This window comes from Meleagris gallopavo, chromosome 2 (assembly GCF_905368555.1).
Source record: "Meleagris gallopavo chromosome 2, MGAL_WU_HG_1.1, whole genome shotgun sequence".
Classification (NCBI taxonomy): Eukaryota; Metazoa; Chordata; class Aves; order Galliformes; family Phasianidae; genus Meleagris; species Meleagris gallopavo.
In genome coordinates this window covers 50,708,687-50,724,821 of record NC_139405.1, presented here as the reverse complement: position 1 = coordinate 50,724,821, position 16,135 = coordinate 50,708,687, and the positions used below count along the sequence as shown (strand labels likewise).

Below are 16,135 nucleotides of genomic sequence, written 5' to 3'. Positions count from 1 at the left end.
TTCAGGTAAAAAAAAAAAATAAATAAAAATCAGTAAGCAGTTGAAATACGCAGTACAATTTTTCCTTTCTTGTTTTGTCTTCTGCAGATGAAAGCTCACACACATTTCCCCAGTGGGACAGCAGGGAAGGGGCAGCAACAAGCAGTAGGTGGATAGAGGTAGCTATGGCTGGAATCAGCACTGCCAGCTAGGAGAACAGCTGTGCTCTGGCCATTTGTCAGTACAGTCAGTGTTTGTCAACGCAGTCAATGATGTCATTTGTCAAAGCAAAACTCTGCTGAGTTTCCAGATGCCTCATTCTTTGATGTGAACTTCCTTAACATAAGTGCAGGAATAAAAATGATGTTCTTCTTGTTACAAGAATAAATTCATTAAAGGTTAGAGCAAAATCCAAAACAATTACAAGGAAGCATTTACTTCTCCACAGATAGCACCTCTTATTTTTGCCAGCAATCTGGAAAACTAATTGAAATAATGGATTATTCTACTTGATGTTTTAAACTAATCAGTAATGTTAATATTCTATGGATTTGCTCTTTCCTATAACACTTCTCTTAAAAGCCTCTTTAACCTGACACTTTTAAATAATAATAAAAAAATCTTGCTCTTTTAAATTATTTCTAATCCAGCAAATAATAAAGGTCAGCTTGCTGGTATTTGCATGGGTGCTGAAAAGCGCAGGTCATTGGGCCTGGGTGGTTGAGGGTGTTTAATAGCCCAGAGTACCTTTTTCCAAGGAGAAATGTCAGACTCCGATCTCGTGATATTGATGTACAAACGCAGGTTCATCGACCGACACAGAATCCCATTATCTCAAATGGGGCTTTACACAGGCATCTGCCCTACTAGCAAGAATCAAGAATTTTATGATTGGAACCTCACTCCTGAACAACGGGAGTTCACATCTCATAATCTCCTCCCTCCTGTGTGCTCAATTCCCATGTTGTCACACAGTTGACAGACTCTGAAAATTTAGGAAAAAATAGTTGCAAGAACTCTGTTTTAGTCTACAGATTGACTTTTCATTATCACAACCTGAAGCACACTTACTGGTTAGTACAATAACTCCCATGAGGTGACTTGGTTTGTAGATAAATACTGGGGTTCCACCTCCAGGAAAGGTTTTAGGTGCCAACTGTTTCATTGCAGCTGACCTAAAGGGCCCAGCTCCTTCCAGATGGGCTTTCCAGAAGAGAAGACTGCTAACCTAGTGGTCAGGCTTGGATACCTTGCCTGAGGTTGTTTTCACAAGCACTACCTATATCTACATGCTGCTCAAAACATCCGTCTCTTCTACTTGCCTGAGAACTTAAATAAGGGAAGAGAGATACTCAGTTGAGTAAATTATGAATAGTCCTTCAGTGTACTGAACTTTGAAGCTTAAATAACAGAGCAGTGAAAGACTGGAAAACAGAACCATGTACAATTTCAATATAGAACTATCCCAGAAACTCAGCTAAAAACGTCTTTATTTACTTTAGCTGGAATCTTCACTGAACCAGAAGCGTCTCTGGGGAATCAGCGAAGTGTTCTGCAATGTCTGATGAAGATTCAGGGGGAGGAGGCCACGGTTCAGGGGGAAGACTATCCACACTTCAAAGAGTTTCCTTCAGCATCACTATTTCAGAATCAGAATTACAAAACATTTATTATTTATATTTTTAGTTACTTTAATGCGATGTATTACTTAGTTTTCAAACTCTTTGTTTTCAGCTATTTCTATGCTGTAAAAAAAAAAAAAGTCTTTTGGACTTAACGTCTCTTTTTACATTCCTTTTTTGAGACTTATTTGAGAAAGGAAACAACAATAATCATAAGTTCTCACCTGTTGGTTGAGGTTCAAAGATTTTTTTTCCCTTCATTTCGATACTATTTCATATGTAAGTATCCCATCAAACAAAGATCGCATTTGAATTTCAATGACAGAGTCCTAAGTAAGAAGGCAGAAGCAAGAGTATTTGATACACACCCTAAAAAGCCTGCTGAAAGAACAAGTCCAAAAAAGTAAAAAACAAAACAGACATGACTTGATGTTTTATTATGCCATGTTATTTGAAAATGACATAAATGGGGAAATACTTCCTAAAGCCAGGATGCCTAAAGGTGTTCAGCTCCTGCAGCTATCACCTGGGAGCAGAAGAATGGAAAAGAAATGCTGGGAACATTTAAAGCTTTCTGCATGTTAGTAAAATTTATTAAGTTCTTAAAGTAAACACTGAATTCCAAAAATAAGCTTGAATTCAGCCCACAGATACATGACTGTAGGATGTGCTCGATGCTGGCTTGAGTTTGCCCCAACGTACCACGACATTACTTTTTGGACAGCATGTGGCTGCCTTCCCACAGCTCCCAGCCCAGCATGGATATGCATGTGCAGTTATCTCCTTGTAAACAGTGATGGTGAAGAGGAGCTCCTATGGCCCTACCTAAAGGACAGCACAAATCAGGTGCTCTATAATGGCACATTGCACATTTTAGCATCACTTCAGTGGAGTCATTGGCTATTGATTGATTTTACAGCCATATGTCAGCTGGATTGAAATATATGGCAAGCCCGACCTGAGTTACTGTGCCAGTGAGATAAAGGGTCCCTGCCAGCAAGGTGCTGTAAAGCTCTGAGCTCCCTAACACTGCTCCAGGTGAAGCAAAAGGACAGCTGGTTACCTGCTGCTCTGTCAGTGTGACCAGAATTGCTCACACAGCTGATAGGAATCTCCTAGAAAAATAGCAATGCCCTGCCAATAGTGCACTTCACTTTATCCAGACTACTGCAATGTTCATTTGCTTGAAATAGCTATCATCTTCGGGGGGGAGTACAGAAAGCAGAGATATTAGGAAACCTTGCAACCTCTGCCTTAATAGAACAACTTTCTACCTTGTCCAAAAGTTGCTTCAGAACTTGAAAAAGCTCTAGAATACAAGAAGGTAGAGTCAGACCACTTTTTCTTCTAGTTATAAAAGCCTCATTTATCAAAGTCTCTGTGCTGGAAGCTCAGTCACTGTTTCTGCTTACTATTGCTTGGCCCAAGTTTGTTAGATTCAGCCTTCTCTTACTTCATGACAAATTAACGGAATACGGAAAGTTTCCTTAATGTGACAGATACATTATCTGACTCAAGTCCAAAGGACCCACAGTCTCCAGGGTGAGTGCCTTGCCAGGCTGGTTTCAGTTAACACATTTAATTTAACAATAGCAGTAGCACTGTACAAGCATACATAAGCACATTTATGAGCAGTCAGGAGGCCACAGCCCAGCACATGCCCTGGGGTCCTTTAAACTCTTGTCAACCTTTCTTCAGGCTGAAGAAGGAAAGAGAGGGGCTCAGAGCACTACACATCTTTGAACTGCTCCTTAAGAGAGTAATGAGGATGGCCAGTCCATAGAGAGCCCTATGGCCAAAAGATTCAGCTCTGCAGTTTCCACACAGTATGTGAAGACTGATCAGTGCCTGTTTATGCTTTCTCAGATTACGTTGGTTAGGAAAAAGTTTAGATAGAAAGCAGCCAGCCTACTTTTCCCCATCTAGTCTTAGATCTGATACCATTGTTATTCCAGCTAGTTTTTAAATGTTTACTTAGTCAATTTCTACCATTTATTGATGGTAAATGTTGCTGCAAGTCAGTTTATCATCATTTTATTTCTAGTAAACAAAATAAAGAAATATATATACACTAGTATCTTATCCTGAGCCTACCCAATGCCTCAAGCTGTAAGAATACCAGAATACACCATCACTTTATTACCATACAGTCAAAGAGTGAAGTAGTCATTACTAAGTTTTGAAACAGCACTGAAACTGAAAAAAAAAAAAAAAAAGAAGTGTACAAAACAAAGAAGATATAGTAATATCATTTAGTTTTTAAATTCTGACTTACCTACAGGTGCATAACACAAAGGAAAGCACAGTAATAACAACAAAACAACAAGAACTCAGGCTACAGCAAGCAATAACTTACTCAAATACAACAGCAATAAACAGAAAAAAAAAAAAAAAAATAGGAAAGAAGCTACTTACCATCAAAAGACCTCAAATGCATAGAGAACCACAATAAGATACTTTGACCTCCACTGCCAGTCCTTAAATGGGGTATGGGAAGGGATGGATCCTTGCTTCATCCCATGTGGTCACTCAGGGGCACTGCATGCACCTGAGCTCCCCTGGGTTGGCCCTGCCTTCCCACCAGGTGTTCAATCACTATTTCAGGCTGTGACTTGGCATTTCTGCAACGAGGTGATAACACTGATACTGGCTGTAGTAAATACCCCTGACTAACAGCTAATTAGGAATGACAGCTTGTGTTGATTGTTCTGTTTACATTCTTCATAATTAAGTGTGGCAAAATCACTGTTTGATCTTGGGTATTCCACAATGAATGTTACCTGTTGCTTTTCTCTTACCAGCCAAAGGGCTTTGGAACAACAAGGGATGTTTCTGTCAACATTTGAGTCCATTAAAATGAAAAAGCGTGTCTATAATGTATCACTGTGCCACCGAAAAGGTTGTAAAGCATTATGTATTATCGGATACTTACAAACATGAGGTAAGATTTCCAATTTTTAATGGTTTAAGAATGGTTCTTAAGTGGTTCTTTCCGTCAAAGACTCCTCCTCATATTTCTTTCGTTATGATATAAAGGAATTCTTTAAAATTTTCTGTGTGCATAAGTTTGACATAGTGCATTAATTGCAGGGTTAACAAAGGCCAATGAAAAAAGCTTTGGTCATAAATAGAAGTCTCCTATGAAAGGAAAAAAAAATCATTCCAAGATACACATATGCTTTTATACTCACCTCTCCCTTATGAGTTGCTGTGAACAATCATTCCCCTTGATTCTGTTCTGCATAAAATAAAATAGTACTGACTTTTTAGGAAATCACTGATGTTATTCAACAGATGAAATTTGATTAAAAAGGTGGATCAGAGCTGTACAGTAAGCAGTTAGGAGGTGCGTTGTGGGTGTGCGTGCTGACAGAGCCCAGCCTGCGGCACAATGGCTGACCTGGGGCCTGTCACTCCCAGAGCCTGTCACCCCTGTCCTGGCAGCTCCTACAAGCTCTGCTGGTACTCATCCTTCAAACACAGTGGTGCAAGCAATATTTTCCCAATGTAAATAGACTTGGACAGATTGCTGAAACCTACTAAATATTGATTCAGCTAAGACTTCGAATTAAGGTTAATGTAAATAGTAGATGTAAAGAGTTTTATGAATTGATTTCAAATATCACAGATGTATTGAAATAGTGTTAAACCCAAGTACTATTTCAAACAATGAATTTAAGCTTACAGTAATTGAATTATGAATATGAATTGTTGAGCACAGCTGAGACACAGACTTAAGGGGAAAATGCACACTGCACAACACTGGGGCTCCCCAGAGAGTCCTTCAGGTCACACATTGCCCTGGTGCCACACAGCTGCCTCTGCTGCCAGCCCTGAGAGCAACTCTCTGAGTGTACAGTCATGGCAGCTGTCAAATTGTCTTGGGTGACAAAAACAAGCAAACCCAATACCTAAATGCATCCAGTGCTTAACTCATTCTGCCGTAACTCTGTTTAGAAACAGCACCATGAGCAGCAGCTGTCGTGTTTGCCTGGGTGGGCTGAGGACAGCCACCCTCTCACTCAGGTATGGTCTCAGCCAAGAGATCATCCTGACTGCAGCCAGAGAAAACAAGCTTATAGAAGAGAATGCCTGCTGTTTCTACCTGAATAAATGCTAATGCTCAATTCCAGTATTCTATGTAACTTCTGGGTTCAAAGGCAGGGAAAATGATACACTCGGAGATTTATTTCAGGTCTGGGGACCAGAACCACATAAAGGTTCTCACTGCAGATCAAGGAAAGCAGGTCACAGGAGAACATCTTTAATGTGAGCACCTGTGCTCTGTTTGCAGTTACTGCAAGGCATCACGAGTCTCTCCTGTGGAGTGAAGCAAATCATGTGGGTGGGTGCCCAGTATAAGCAAACAGATGAGCTTTCCCCCTTCACACACAGCACAAGCTCTGCTGCTGGTGTAGGCCAGCATATCTCCCCAGGTTTCTGCAGGGGGTAAGTGGCACATCATGTGGCTAGGAATACTAAATACTAATACTATCTGATTCCAGCTATTCAGGTAGTGCCTCTAGCTGTGGCCTCCTTCATGTCAAAACAATGCCACCAGCAACGCCTGTACTTTACTATGGACCATCTTTCCTACTGGTCGAGATGAGCACAGTGGCTCAGGGCATATTTGGACTTTATGGTTTTCAGTATAAAAGAAGGTATTTAATGGAATTGATCTTTGTGTATGTATTACTTGTGAGTATATTTTCCTCTTCACACCCTAAACAAAGAATATCTCTCCATTGATGGCCCACAAGTTAGTGCCTTGCTCCATGGGCTGCCTTGTCCAGGAAAGGGATGCGTATAGAGGAAGGCAGGAATATGCTGGGCTGATAGATATGCATGAGTCCTATGGGGCACAGAACAGTGGCAGAGTTGACACAGAAGCCATAATGTTATTTTCTTGGTGTACGACAGTCAAGCATCTAAGTGCTCTTAAACTGACAGTTTTATTGAAATTCAAAGAATACTATTTACTCAGAAGACGCTGTATAACAAAAAAGCTGAGGTGGGTATAGCTTCTGACTGGAAAGGTGGTTGTTCCTGCTCACTGCAAATAAGTAACATGCCCATGTTTTGAAGCATGTAGGAGTGCAAGATGTATGACAAAGTCATTTCTTCTTTATCTCTCCTTGACAGATCTCAACCACCTCCACACTGCTAGGGCTGCGGAATTACTGTAGTCACTTTTCCTGCAGGATGAGAACCCTCAGGAAATGCTGCTGTCTCAAGAATTGGTTATAAAATTCAGCACAATGAACAAATCCTTCTGTATACCAAAAGGTATCAATAACAGACAAACTCCAGGCAATTCAGTTACTTAAAAGAGTAGCATTTGACACTAATGCATAGGGGAAGGGAAGGAAGCTACATGAATGGTTTAGGGAGTAAATGTTAGGCAAGAAAAGGAATGAAAAGGACGCACTTCTCCTGCAGTGCTCAGTTAGATGTGCCAGTGAAAAATGCATGACTATACAAAGCACTCAGATGGAAATATGTAGGCTTTTGTGGATGACTACAAAATATCAATAACAAATAGGTTAACACAACTCAGTCTTCCTTAGCAGTGTACGCAACATACAAAAACAATTCTGCTAAAGAAGCTTTGCTGTACATAAGTCTTGATATTTCTTGCTCACTGTTTCTTCCTTACAGAGCTTTGCATTTTATATAAATACCAGAAACCTAAAAGAACCTTTGGTGAAGAATTCACTGTACGCTTTAGTAGTGGTGATAAACCAATGGAACACTACTTCTTTGCAAGTTCTCTTAGACAAGGAGAGATACAGTAGTTGACTTCATAGTTTTATGTTACAATGAACACAAAATGCACTAGATTCAGTTATTTTTCTTTGTTCTTCTCAGTTGCAAATGTATACATAAAACTGAGAAGCAGTTTGCTACAAGTGGAGTAGAACTGCATCACAGAGTAAGCATTTTCTAACATGTCCAACAGTTTTCTGTGTTAGATAATCTCTCTTTGTCCTGGCATGATTATATATAGACTGGCCTTCTTAAAATACTCTGCAATGGAGCAGAAGTCAGAATGTTTGTCCTTCAGGAGTCTCTCTGCAGACATGGATAAACAATAGGAGATGCCTGAGCCATTTGGGATTCACTCTGCCAGCAAGGCAATTCCACCCCATCACCTTTCAATGTAAATAACTATCCTTAATTAATGGAGATGCAATATATACTAGAAGTAATGACAGACTGAGTAAATTAACAAATGCAGGGCAAGATGTTGTAGCTCCGCTGAAGGCATTTGGTGAAGATCTTCCCCCTTCATCTCATTAGTTTAGGTCAGTTAAAAAAAACAATGTTAAGTAAAAAAACACAGTTTTTACACTGTACAACAGTGCTGAAATGAAATACATTCCAGATGTCTGTTACAATAAATAGCTGGAAGCAGAAAGCAAGCCACTCAGACATGGAGCTAGCTAAATCTCGTATGCAGTCCAAAATGTCTGCAGCCACATTTACAGAAAGGAAGGACAAACTTTGAAAGCACTTTTCTGATGGTGCACAAATAAATACATGAGTGTGAACTCAACAACAAAGTCAATATTAATCCTTCCCCATACATGCTGTACTGGGGACTTGAAAATTAAATGTAATTTAAAATTAGACGCAATGTAATTAAAGAAAAGTTAAATTTACCAGCCTGTGGAAGTTTCTATTTTCCTCTTCTTTCCCTTTACTTACTCCTTCTACCTTTTAAAATCTCTTTTAACTTCCTTTTTCTTTATACCAACCACCAGTGAAATGCCAAATTCCTCTAGTTTGATTCATTTGTTTCTTTGGAATGACCCAAATGTGAAAACTGAGCAATGCAGCTAGGAGACAGGGACGCTCTTCTTTCAGCTTTGTTTTCATACTCTGCCTCCTTTTCTCCAAATGGCGTCTTGTTCCTCTCTCCCTTCAGATTAAACTGTCCTTAAAAATATCCTTGCAATAGATAGGAGGAAAGGAATTGGGCACAGGAAGTGTTAGATTTCAGGATGAGAAAAAGCAAGTTGGGGAGCCCTCAGAAATGTCAGAAATTATCCTGGAAAAACAAACCTCGCAAGTGGTGTGGGACTTTAATTCTAGATCTTCATAATTTCACTCTGTATGTGGTTCTCATATTTTAAGTTTACTGTTGCTTTTTGCTTTTTACTTTTTTTTTTTTTTTCCCCCCCCCATGTGTCCACCTGCAGTTACTTATTCACGACTTGGAACACAAATTGTTCGGAGCGGGGACTGCTGTGTGCTGCTGTGTGTGGTTTCCCCATGTTTCCCCAACGTGGGACATTAGTGGTGATAAAAATAGCAGTCATCGTCCCTCTCTGGAGAATTCTTGCTTCAGAATTCGAGATTGATCTCCCGTTTACAATACAAAGAACTGAACTCTGTGATTATAATAGTGCTATTACAGTATTTGGATAAGAGGTGTGCATTGATTCTTCGAATACACCATACTACTACTTGCAAAGCAATAAACCAGCACACAGTACAGCTTCTGAACAGGCCTCGTGTGCACCACCTCACTTCAGCGCCGAGTTCCAGTTCAGTTGCACGTCGCCTCAGACACTGGCACTATGGACATCTACAGCTCCTTCTCTTTTACATGGAAGAAGGAGGAGACAGCGAGCGATTTCTTCTTTTACCAATTAAAAATGAACAGCAGCTTCAGAATGAAATAGCTGAGTAAAGCACAAACGGTTACAATAATGGCTTTTAAACGTGGATCAATTTTTCCTCTGCATCCTTTCTTTTGGGCAAAACATGGTGTTTCTGAGCAGCTTTTTATTTACTTATTTTTTAAGGATATTGTAGGGAATTACAGAATCATAGAATCATTTAGGTTGGGAAAAGACCTTCCAGATCAGATCAGCAAGTCTATCCATTGACCTAACCTCTGCTAAATTAAAACCTGTTTTCCTGCCAAAAGGGACAGTTGTCTCTTAGTTCCCAAAGCGACACTAAAGGTCAGGAAGATACAGGGATTCCATTTATCTCATTGCTGCTATTTTAATCTGTAAGCAATCTGTTGCTTGGTCCTGTCCAACAACACGTAGCTGACTGATACAGTTAAATATCTGGGGGCTTGACTATTGCCTAAAATACTAACAGGCTGCTTTCCCCTCTGTAACTTGTGGATTTAGAATTTCAAATATTGCACCCTCTCAATAGTTCTTAGACTTCTGAGTTTCGCTATACACTACACATGATATATGTGTATATACTATACACATGCACCAGCACAACAATACAGATTTTTTAAAACTGGAAACACTTAATCCCTCTTGCAGGAACAGCACCAACAGCAGCTCTAACTTGCTCAGGTTTCAGCCAGAACACAGTAAGTTCACAAGTTCCACGAGCAGGTCTTCTCCAAAGGCTTCAGAAAACATTAGCGGGAGAGGTGAAACCATACACAGACAAGGGAGTGAACCGGAGATCTCATGCTTCACCTTTCTTCCAACAAATGTGTTGTAATATTAACCAGTGATTTTGATAATTACTGTTACTATTACAAATCATGTTCAGGTAGTATCTGTGTCAGTAACCTTTCCTCTCTGCATTTCCAGTTCCCCAGCTAGTTCTATTACTTGGTCCACCTGGAAAAGCAGCAGCAATGTTACATACACATGGACATCATATGGCTGGCCGGTGTCTTTGTTTCCTTTCTCACCACATTGTTAAACTGGGCTCAGAGCAGCTCTGAATACCACTGAAGCTCTGACTGTGACAACTGAGTGCTTTGCCACAGGTGTAGTCTCCCCTGGAGGACTCTGGGTCTGAATGCAGAAGAGGAGGCGTGAGATGTCCTTGAGAAGAGAGGGGTGAGTACCGCCTTGCAAAGGCTTTATCCAACAGCTTGCCTGTATCCATGGGGTACTATCAAGCAGTAGAATGTTAGTAAGAAATAGGCTTAGTACGGGATACTACTTCTACACTGCCCCACATTAAGCAGTAAAAATCATCCCTGAAACATGACTCCTTCTGTGATGAAGAGTTACAAGCGAGTTATAATTTACCATGTATTTCTGGATACATTGTTATGCAAGGGAAGAAAGACTGCTGCAGCAGCGGTGTGGGAGGAGAGAGATTACTGAGTAAGGAATTCTAGAAAGTGAAATTACTCCTCATGATACCAGGGAGTCACGTTTCTAACTTGCCTGATAACTGTATGTACTTCAGCTGTCCTGGAAACTCTCACACATATATGAATGTCATAGCAATCCATGTGAACAGGATGGGCAGTGTGCCAACGGGGGTTGTAATTTTCAAGCACCTCTGCATTGCAATTGGAGAAGGGAGGAGGATGTCCACTAACGGTAATTATATGGCAATTCCTGGGAAGTTGATTATTATTAGCTTTCTATGATCACGATAACAAAGTTAATGATCCAAGATGAAACAGCAAAAATTAGTGCTTGAACTGCATTCAGCAACAAGGTATCACCAGGTGAGAGTGGATGTATCTGAAACCAGATAGTTCCTGAAACTGCAACGGCCATCTCCCACCTATTACAGCGATGGATGTGCTCTGTTAAAGCCTGATCCACTTTAATGGGGGAATCCCAGGATGAGAGTCCATGTAAGTATGCAATGACACATACAGTATGGAGAAGCGGGTGGGTGTTTATTCTAAATACCCACATCACGGGGGTATTTGCACCTTTAACCAACAGAGAGAATTACAGGTAGTGAATACAGATCAGTTTCTTCAAGTTGGTTATTGCTTTAACAAAATCTTCTGTCACTTTTTCTAACATCCATCTTCAGCCCCCCCCAGACACAGCAATGAGACTGGATATCTGCATAGTCAGAACTATCATTTGCCAGCCATGTCTTCCCCTCTGAGGCTCTGTGGTTTTATAAATAATAATTAAAAACGCTTCTCTGTGCTGTGAGAAGGTTCTTCTAAAAGGAGAACAAGTTGCTGCAATACTTGAACAATAGAGTAATATTTTTGAAGGTCATAATAATAAAGTAGGGGAAAGAGAATAATCATTACTGCTCTTTCTTGTAATTCGTTTGCTTTCTGATATCCCACATTGCAACTAGAACATTATTCAAGAACACCCATCACAGTGCTTAACAAGATTTAATGTACATTTATTCTTAACATGTGGAACATATAAAGATTTTATACTGAATAAATGAAATTCATTAAGCCAGAGGAAAAGGAGGAATTTACATCAAGTTTTTTCTTTTTTAACTACATTATCTTGAAATACAAATGCAGATTCTTGTCACTGAAAAATTTTTGAAGTTGTGTTTCTTCCTTTTTTTCCTGTATATATTTTTTTTGTCTGTAGACTGGTAACCATTTTCTTAAATCAATCCATACGTAACCATTTCCACACCTTGATTTATAAAGCAAATTGTGATCGGCTGCTCTCCCGAAATAGAGCATGACTTTATACATACAGAAACTTGTACATTACCCTCAGTTGTTGATTTTCTGTGTTGGGTTTTTCTTTTTTTCTTTTTTTTTTTTTAATTATTTTTTGGAGATATGGCCCAAATGAAAGAAAAATAATTCTACTATCACTTTGTAGATACCACATCATGAAAAAAGAAACTAAAAACTTCGTACTAAAAAAAAAAAAAAAAAAAAAAAAAAAAAAAGAGGGTATGTTTAATGTACAACTTCTATATACATCACGGCCCTTAGGCAATAAAAAAATATTTTAAAAAATGATTAAAGGAATTGTGAAGAACTGTCATTGTGGAAGGTCAAAAAAAAAAAACCAGATGTAGACAAGACAGTTCTGGTGAGGAAGCAATTGATGTTTATCGTTAGGTTTTGTTTCAAAATCTTTCAACTTGAACTTTTTGTTTTGTTTTGCTCCTAGCCTAATGTTACCATTTCTCCAGAGGAGAAACCAGTATCGTTTTGTATTCTGACTACTGACTGACACCCTCCTTGATCCCCTACACCTACATCACTAGAATCTTCTATTGCACAGAGCTTTGGGTGATGGTATACAAGTTTTTTTAAATTTTTTCCTTATTTGAAAAAATAAAACACACAGGAACTTGGTATGTTGGTTACTTTTCACCTTTTTGTTTCAAAGTGGTGAGATTCTTTCCATCTTACAATGGTTTGCTGTAACATTTTTTTTTAAAAAGTCACTAGTTCGCTTCCCAAAAAAATATGCAATACAAACATGGAAAAGAACATTGAAAAGGATAATCTATGGAAAAAAAAAAAAAAAAAAAGTGTGACCTTTGAATGTACTAGACAGCAACTTTGGTTAAAAAAAAAATAAAATAAAAAGATGTACTTATACACATAGACAGCAAATATTAATTTCGTAACTGTTCAAATTAATAATTTCTTTAATTCCCAATTGGTAAATAGTGAATGGGGCAGAGGAGCAAAGATTCTTTTTTTTTTTTTAACCTTCTTCCTACGTTGGATAAACAAGAACAGAAAACAGCCAGTTATATGTGACCCTCTAATCTCCACTCACACATGCTTGGCTTCTCACTTATGTCATAACTGCCCAATCTGAAAAAGTACATCACAGATGACAGATGCAACCAGAGAGTTCAGGACAGCAGATATTGAGATATCCAGCAAACGACCCTCGTGCAAAAGGAACTCTGAGCGGTTCTCGTCCACTCTAGCCATGGCCAGCAAGGCCTTGGCCGCCCTGCACATCATGTCTACGCTAGGTGGCTCCAGAGGCGGAGGCTGCATGTGCATGAGGTTATGCTGGCTCTGCTGGTACTGGGCCATAGTGACCCCATCCTCCAGGAAGCTTATCAAGTTTCCGATGCTTCCCTTCTGCACAGCTATTGCCCTTGCTGCTAATGTGTCCCCCTGGGCAAGGTTCGATAAGAGCGCCATGGACATTTCTCGGCAGACCGGGTTTTTGCGGTCTCCAACGTACCTAACTAAAGTAGCGTAGAGTTTCTCCTGACGACTGAATGGGGGGGTGGCCAAGATAAGGTCCACATTATTGTCCTGGATACTGAGCTTACACAGGGTCTCCAGCACAAGTCTCTGAGGCGAAAGAACTGAGTTGGGCCCCACGGTTGGAAAAGGATCCTGTGCCTCTGCAGATGGGCACACCATCCAGTGCAGCAAGCCATCCAAAATTGGCAAACAGATGCTTTCTGTGTAAGCAGACAAGTCTAGCTGCCCAGAAATGTTGGCTAATGTGACCAATGTATTATCCCTCAAGACCTCGAGGCAGTCCCACCACCACTCATCCTTGCTGCAGGCCACCCCTTTGTCCTCCTCTTCCTCCTTCTCGTAAGTCTGCGGCGCTCGCTTTCTTTCTGGATGCTCATGGTGAAGAAGGATCAGCTTTCCCAGGATCAGCACCAAGCCTGGATGTTTGGACATTTCGGTGTCGTTGCCAGGCACAAAAGACAAGCTACGGACGATATTTGACACACAGATGCAGCGTTTGGCCAAGGAGTCTTGCCAGTGAGTTATGGTGCATAGAGGAGTCTCATCCCGGCTCCTTGGCTCATCCTCTAGCAGTTTAATATTCCGGTGGCTTTTGGCTTGATGGATCCCAAAGGGAAATTTACTGCTCTCTGTTTGGGAACCAGAGTTTGAGTCTTCAGGCAATGCTCCTGGCCGAGCTGAGAGGACATCATCAATGGTTGCTGTTATACTTTTTTCTTGTTGTTCCTCAAATTCACCTTTCCCCTCAAGGTCTTTCTTTTTGCTTGGAGAGTTTGAGGGAGGAGGGGCTTTCCTGCGTGGAGGAATCTCCATCTTGCTTTCGAAATGAGTCTGGATATGCTCAGTTGTGTCACCACCACCAAGCTGCCAGTGGAGAAGTCCACTATCAAATTCCTGAACGCGTCCAAGTTTGTCAGATCGATCAACAACAAATAGATTATTTTTCTTTACAATCTTTATTGGCAGCTTGTCAAATTTACTGGCTTGTTTTGGCCTTTCGCTTGGATCAGCAATGGCACCAGGAGTGGAAAAAACAATGCTCTTTTCTTCTCCTTCTACGTTTTCATCATCCCCCTCCTCCTCCTCTTCATCAAAACAGTCAATACATTCGTCGTTCTCCTCTTTTCCAGTATCCTCTGCCAAGGACAGGCTATCATCTTTCTTGGCTGATTTGTGATCAAGTGCTTTGTGACCTGGATCTCCCACTTCATATTCCATAAGGATTCCAAAAATGTCAATCAGGCATTTTCTAAAATATTCTACTAAAAGCTCAAGAAATCCAGACAACTAAGGGGAGAAAAACAAACAAACAAACAACAACATAAAAAACAAATATTTTCGACTGCATGGAATTTCATATGGAATACTGAAGCGTGCAACTTCCTTCCTTTTGCTGTGGACTTGTGGCTAGGTCCTGTATGGCAGAAGTTAATCAAATGAAATTTTTCTAGTTTCTGTCCAATCAGTATGTAACACCAGACCACCCTGATTCCATTTGCTTAAATTGTAACAGGTATGAAAAGTACAGTACCTTTATTCATATGCACTAGCACCTTAGCTACTAGTTAGCCTAGTTGTTCCATCCTAGAAAATGCCTAATATAATTTATTGTCTCTTCAGAGTACTGAAGTTTCTAACCTTCTTTGCTTTTCTGAATTGTATATTTATTAGATTCCGGAAGTTGAGAATTCTTCAACTCTTCCTTTGTCTCTCAGTCTCCAAAATCAACTGTTCCATTAGAATCTGCAGTTCAGGTTCAAAGTACTGATATCCCAGATTAAGAACCCATCTCTACTGGCATGGCTCTCTTTTTGCCTGGCAATATCTAACAATTGTCACTGAGTCTGGTGGTGTAAGTTATCCTTCAGAAACAGTTTTCATTTAGCTTTAATCCTCTTAATTAACTTGTAATCATTTTCTCATGCAAAGGCAGTAGTTGGACTCGGTACTAATTTACCCTCAGTGGTTTTATTATTAAAAATTCTTTACTGCTATGATACATTCAGCCCAATTGCCTGCCTTTTAATGGTTGTTTTAATTGTGGGTTAATAGGTGTTTAGCAAAATGTATCCTTTTGCCCATTCTGTATTCTTACCATTGCCAAAAATTCCCAAGAAATGAGAACAAACAGATGCTTATAAGCTGCAGGAATTATCAATCATCATATGGAGTCCTGACTGATGCTGGAAATCCAGTTCAAGGCAAAAACAACCTCCAAAATCTGAAATAATCTGGTATTCTGTGCAATTTGCACAAGGTGTATTAATGCAGTCTCTAACAGAACTCAGAGGAGATTCATCTCCCTTAACTCCAAACACCTGCAATAGTTACAAACCTAACCTAATTGTCTAGATTCTTTTTATAATCAGTGATCTTTTAGAGGCCATTTCTGGGCTATGATTCATCTGACCTATTTTAGATCTCTACTTTAGGATGAGATGAATTATGCTACAGATACCCCTAGTTCTAAAGTTAGGTGGGATGAAATGTATCATCTGTGTCTGTATTTTTTTTTTAAAATGACATTATATTTAAAAAAAGATGAGTTACGCTGTTAGTAGCCAGGGAATGAGTGGAGCAGAGAAACTGCACAAATTTTAGATTACGTGCA

At 39.8% G+C, this 16,135-nt stretch overlaps 1 protein-coding gene across 7 annotated transcripts in view; it reads right to left on the bottom strand.

The window, feature by feature from the left end:
* Window positions 1-11,690: 11,690 nt before the first annotated feature.
* Window positions 11,691-16,135, bottom strand: part of ARID1B (AT-rich interaction domain 1B) — a 316,149-nt gene continuing 311,704 nt past the window's right edge. For all 7 annotated transcript variants that reach the window (XM_085217103.1, XM_085217106.1, XM_085217108.1 and 4 more), the window contains one exon: window positions 11,691-14,811. In XM_085217103.1, the coding sequence (XP_085073229.1) occupies window positions 13,099-14,811 (1,713 nt within the window). In that variant the 3' untranslated portion in view covers window positions 11,691-13,098. The remainder of the gene's footprint in view (window positions 14,812-16,135) is intronic.